The 5,000-nt window shown below is 43.7% G+C and overlaps 1 protein-coding gene across 1 annotated transcript in view; it reads left to right on the top strand.

Annotated features, from left to right (window-relative positions):
* LOC118806548 (Fanconi anemia group A protein homolog) overlaps positions 1-5,000 on the top strand; it is a 54,511-nt gene that overhangs the window by 16,317 nt on the left and 33,194 nt on the right. Inside the window, exons 9-13 of the mRNA XM_036567982.1 lie at positions 1-36; positions 1,218-1,281; positions 1,724-1,836; positions 3,417-3,493; positions 3,781-3,922. The exon at positions 1-36 is cut by the window's left edge and continues 60 nt beyond it. Of these exons, the coding sequence (XP_036423875.1) occupies positions 1-36; positions 1,218-1,281; positions 1,724-1,836; positions 3,417-3,493; positions 3,781-3,922 (432 nt within the window). The remainder of the gene's footprint in view (positions 37-1,217; positions 1,282-1,723; positions 1,837-3,416; positions 3,494-3,780; positions 3,923-5,000) is intronic.

The raw sequence follows: 5,000 nt of genomic DNA, 5'->3' as shown, positions 1-5,000 counted from the left end.
GGTCCTGCTGCTCTGTGCTGGACCGCATGCTGTCCTGTGAGTAACTCCTTCACGTCTGTGGGTCTTACTGTGAGTGTGTCTGTGAGTGTAAGTGTGACTGTTACTGTGATTGTTACTGTGTCTGTGACTGACTGAGTGTGACTGTTACTGTGTCTGTGACTGTTACTGTGAGTGAGTGTGACTGTGACTGTCTGAGATTGGCTGTGGCTGTTAGTGTGAGTGTGACTGACTGTTACTGTGGCTGTGAGTGTGACTGTGGCTGTGACTGTGGCTGTGGCTGTGGCTGTGGCTGTGGCTGTGACTGTGGCTGTGACTGTGAGTGTGACTGTGACTGTGACTGTGAGTGTGACTGTGGCTGTTACTGTGAGTGTGAGTGTGAGTGTGACTGTGGCTGTGACTGTGACTGTGAGTGTGACTGTGGCTGTTACTGTGAGTGTGAGTGTGAGTGTGACTGTGGCTGTGACTGTGACTGTGAGTGTGACTGTGGCTGTTACTGTGAGTGTGACTGTGGCTGTGACTGTGAGTGTGACTGTGACTGTGACTGTGGCTGTTACTGTGACTGACGCTCCTCATACAGTGTGAGGTTCATTAGAAACACAAACAGATCAGCTGATCAATAATCAATATTTAATCACTACTGATTAAATACTGTCCTGCATTGTTTGAACTAAAGTCATTTCCTTTAGTGGGGTTCATGAACTGATTCATTAGAACACCCTCACTCGAGCGGTGATTGGTCAGGATGATCACAGCACACAGTAACAGACACTGTGATTGGTTAGAGGGCTCATTTGTATATCACAGCCTTCTATTGTTGCAAAGGCTGATTATCACAGTAACAAATAAAAAATAATATATTGTCATTCTGTCTTTCTGTCTATAAATCAGTCTGTGTATGTGTCAGTCTATCTATCTATCTGTCTATCTATCTATCTATCTATCTATCTGTCTGTCTGTCTGTCTGTTTAGCTGTCTATCTATGTACTTGTCTGTCTATTTATATACCCGTCTCTCTGTCTATCTCTGTCTGTCTGTCTGTCTGTCTGTCTAGCTGTAGCTGTAATGTAATGCTTTAGTGTCGGGTTATTTGATGATATTTATAATTATTAATATGAATTTTACTGATGTTATTACTAATTATTAGTGTTAATGAATTTGTTGTTTATAAAGCCAAATGTGGGTCAATCCGGCTCAACCTGCTCTGTTTCCTCCTGCAGGGCTGCTGGACTCTCTGGGAAACACAGACCCCTCACAGTCCGACCCGCCCGCTGCCTCAGTGTGGTACGAGCTAAAGCCCCCCACCTTTACACTTAATATAGCCGATCAGCAGCGACGACGCTAACTAATGTAGCTAACAAGTAATGGAAACCTATACCCCACCAATTAGCGTGGTGCTAACTGCACAGCTAAATCATCACACACTCGCCTCAAACTTGTTAGTGAACTTGGCTTCCTGTTCACCAGCTTTTTATTGGATATTTCTGTTCCACCTTAAATGGCTTCAGGAGCCAGACTGTAAATGCTGCCCCATTTAAGGTGGAACAGATTATTTAGATAGGAATCCAGCTTCAGCTTCGAACCTCAGACCGTGTTGAGATTCCCGTCTTGGCTGATCGACTGAGTTTGGGGTAAAACTGGATAAATCAGTATCTGAACTATCGCTTTAACTGTGGTGCTCAGTGTCAACCACGTGAGCTGATACTCTGTGTTTCCATGGTAACAGGCTGCAGGTGTTTGACCCGTCCCTTTTGGGTGTTTCCGTGTCGGAGGAGACGCTCCGCCGCTTCTTCACACACTCTCTCACACACATCCTCACACACCGGCCCCGGCTGAAGGGTGAGCGCTCCACCGGCTGACACACCTGTTCACCTGTTCACCTGTCCTGTTTCTGTGGGTCAGTGTTTGATCTGCCCACGTGTTAGTCAGTAGTTTTGTTCCACTGATGTGATACATTTACATTGTTGTCATTATAACAATCGTAAACAACATAAATATACCAACCAGTGACAAATACGGTTTTCATAATGACAATTTATAAAAATCTTGTTTTTATATATTAAGATACACGATAAATGGATCTCTGCATTTCTATCTGTATTTTCTATCTTAAATATATTGAGTGTATCAAAGCTTTAATCGCCTGTTTGATGTTAAACTGTGCTGGTCTGGTTGCTCCATCTGACTGACTGGCTGCGCCGCCTGACTTTTCAGACTAATTTCAGATTAGACAGGATCAACTCAGACACCTGTAGAAACCTTTAACTTGAGTTTATACTCACATTTTTTCAAATAAATAAACATTATTATAATAATTCCACATGTTCATGGTTCTCCTGAGGTCAGACCACCTGACACGGTAAACAGAACCGTTCTAACCACGACTCAAACATCACACTTTCACTGAATCTGTGACTTCGGCATTGCATCATGAAGGTCACTTGGGGTCTTTTTTATCACGCAGTAGCCTGGCCCCTCTTTCGTAAAAGCATGTCAAAATAAAAGTCCTTTGTTTTTGATTGTGTTGCCTGACATTTGAGGAAGTAAGAACTTGCGAACAAACGTTTTTCAGTGAGTTGAGCTCTTAAAGTTGCCTCATTTTGCAAAATGATTTTTAAAGTTTTCAAACATAAAATCATGACAAACTGTTTTATTTAGAATTTTTTATAATTAAATTACCTTTTTTGATAGTTTACCTATCAACATATATGATTGGACGGCTTTACTACCTGACATTTTCAGACTAAAATGAATTTTAAATGGATGCACTAAAAATGTTTTGCATAAAAAAGGTATTGTTGAATAATTTGGTAAATGGCATATTAATTTAATTTTTGGGACACAAAAAATGCACATCATATCAATGATTCATACACATCCTGTTCATCAGTGTCTGAGAGTCCAAGAGATCATATCAATCTGTCTGTCTGTACATCTGTCTCTCTGTCTATCTGTTTGTCTGTTTCTGTCTGTCTGTTTGTCTGTTTGTCTGTCTGTTTGTCTGTTTCTGTCTGTCTGTTTGTCTGTCTGTTTGTCTGTGTGTCTGTATGTGTTTGTGTCTGTTTATTTGTCTGTTGGGCTCAACTGCTCATTCTGAGACACTGCGGTCATTGCATGAAAACAGCCAGCAGGTGGCGGGCTTGTGCGGGGAGGAGTTATATCTGGCTAAGTGGGTTATCAGCTGCTTGTAGAAGCAAAGAGGCGAAAAATAAGCTGCAGAGAAAAACACATTAATAATCACAAGCAACAAAAACACAATAATAATAATAACAATAATAATAATGATGATAATAATAATCTGAACCTGTCAGCTTCATGTTCATATTCATCAGCTAAAACAGCTCATTGAGGCCTTGTTTATTAATAAAGATGAGTGTGTGTGTGGGTGTGTGTGTGTGTGTGTGTGTGTGTGTATTCAGTGTCGGACGCCATCTCCATGCAGAGTAAGTGGAGCTTCACCAAAACTCCCAGACTGCTCACTGACCTCTACTGTAAGGTAAACATACACACACACACACACACACACACACACACACACATTAAATACATTACATAATCAGTATTTAACCATTCATAAAGAGAATGACACTCTCTCTCTCTCTCTCTCTCTCTCTCTCTCCATTTTCTCTCTCTCTCTCTCTCTCTCTCTCTCTCTCTCTCTCTCTCTCTCCATTCTCTCTCTCTCTCTCCATTCTCTCTCTCTCTCTCTCTCTCTCTCTCTCTCTCTCTCCATTCTCTCTCTCTCTCTCTCTCTCTCTCTCTCTCTCTCTCTCTCCCTCTCAGGTGTGTGTGGTGTTCAGTGTGGAGGTGCTGTTGGCTCACCTGCAGCAGGTGTTGGAGACTCGGGAGGTCAACTGGCAGAACGTTCTGTCCTGCATCTCCACACTGCTGGTGTACCAGACACACACACACAGCTGCCTCAGAGGTACACACACACACACACACACACACACACAGCTGCCTCAGAGGTACACACACACACACAGCTGCCTCAGAGGTACACACACACACACAGCTGCCTCAGAGGTACACACACACACACACACACACACACAGCTGCCTCAGAGGTTCTCACACACACACACACAGCTGCCTCATATGAGTCAGAAGAATCTGGCCAGTAGGAAAACTCGTAGCTCCAGTGATAAAACTAAAGAAGACAACTTGTTCTTTAGACGTGCTGTTCTCCAGCAGAACCCCATAAACCATTCAGCCAATCATCGCGCAGTATTCGGGTCAGGTGAGGCAGCACTCTGTAGGGAGCAGTGAGACGTCTGAGACTCAGCCTGAGGATTTTCAGAGCTCTGATCTTATAGATGAGTAATGTTGTGTCCTGGTATGGGAGCCTCTTACTTAAGCTGGCCCAGGTGGTCGACCAGCCCAGTAAGATCATTGGAGACAAACAGCTGTCACTCCAGAACTTATACATCCGACCCAAAACCGAAAGGCACCCCAGGCCTACAGGGACCCCACGCACCCCCTTCATTCATCAATCCAGCTGCTGCCATCGGGCAGAGATTTAAGGACATAGTAAATAACCCCCTGCATAGTTACAGTTAACAGTGCAGTGTTGCTGTAAGTGTTTTTCAGTGTTTTAAGTATTTATGTGCCAAACTGCCAAAGACACATTTCCATTTCATGCTAATTTAATGGACAATAAAGTTTTCTTATGTTAATTAGATTAAGTGACCCTTATTAGTCCCACAGTGGGGAAATTCACCTCTGCATTTAACCCATCTGTGCAGTGAAACACCACATACACACTAGTGAACACACACACTAGGGGGCAGTGAGCACACTTGTCCAGAGCGGTGGGCAGCCCTATCCACAGCACCCGGGGAGCAGTTGGGGGTTAGGTGCTCAAGGCCACTTCAGTCACGTACTGTCAGCCCAGGGGATCAAACCGGCGACCTTCCAGTCACAGGGCTGGTTCCCTAACCTCCAGCCCAGAATGATCATCAAAGGCTGCTTGTGTTCAGTTTTCAGATCTTTACCTGCTTGTT

The sequence above is a fragment of the Colossoma macropomum genome, unplaced genomic scaffold (genome assembly GCF_904425465.1).
Source record: "Colossoma macropomum unplaced genomic scaffold, Colossoma_macropomum, whole genome shotgun sequence".
NCBI classification, from domain to species: Eukaryota; Metazoa; Chordata; class Actinopteri; order Characiformes; family Serrasalmidae; genus Colossoma; species Colossoma macropomum.
The sequence above is the reverse complement of the archived record's forward strand: the minus strand, read 5'-3'. Positions and strand labels throughout refer to the sequence as shown.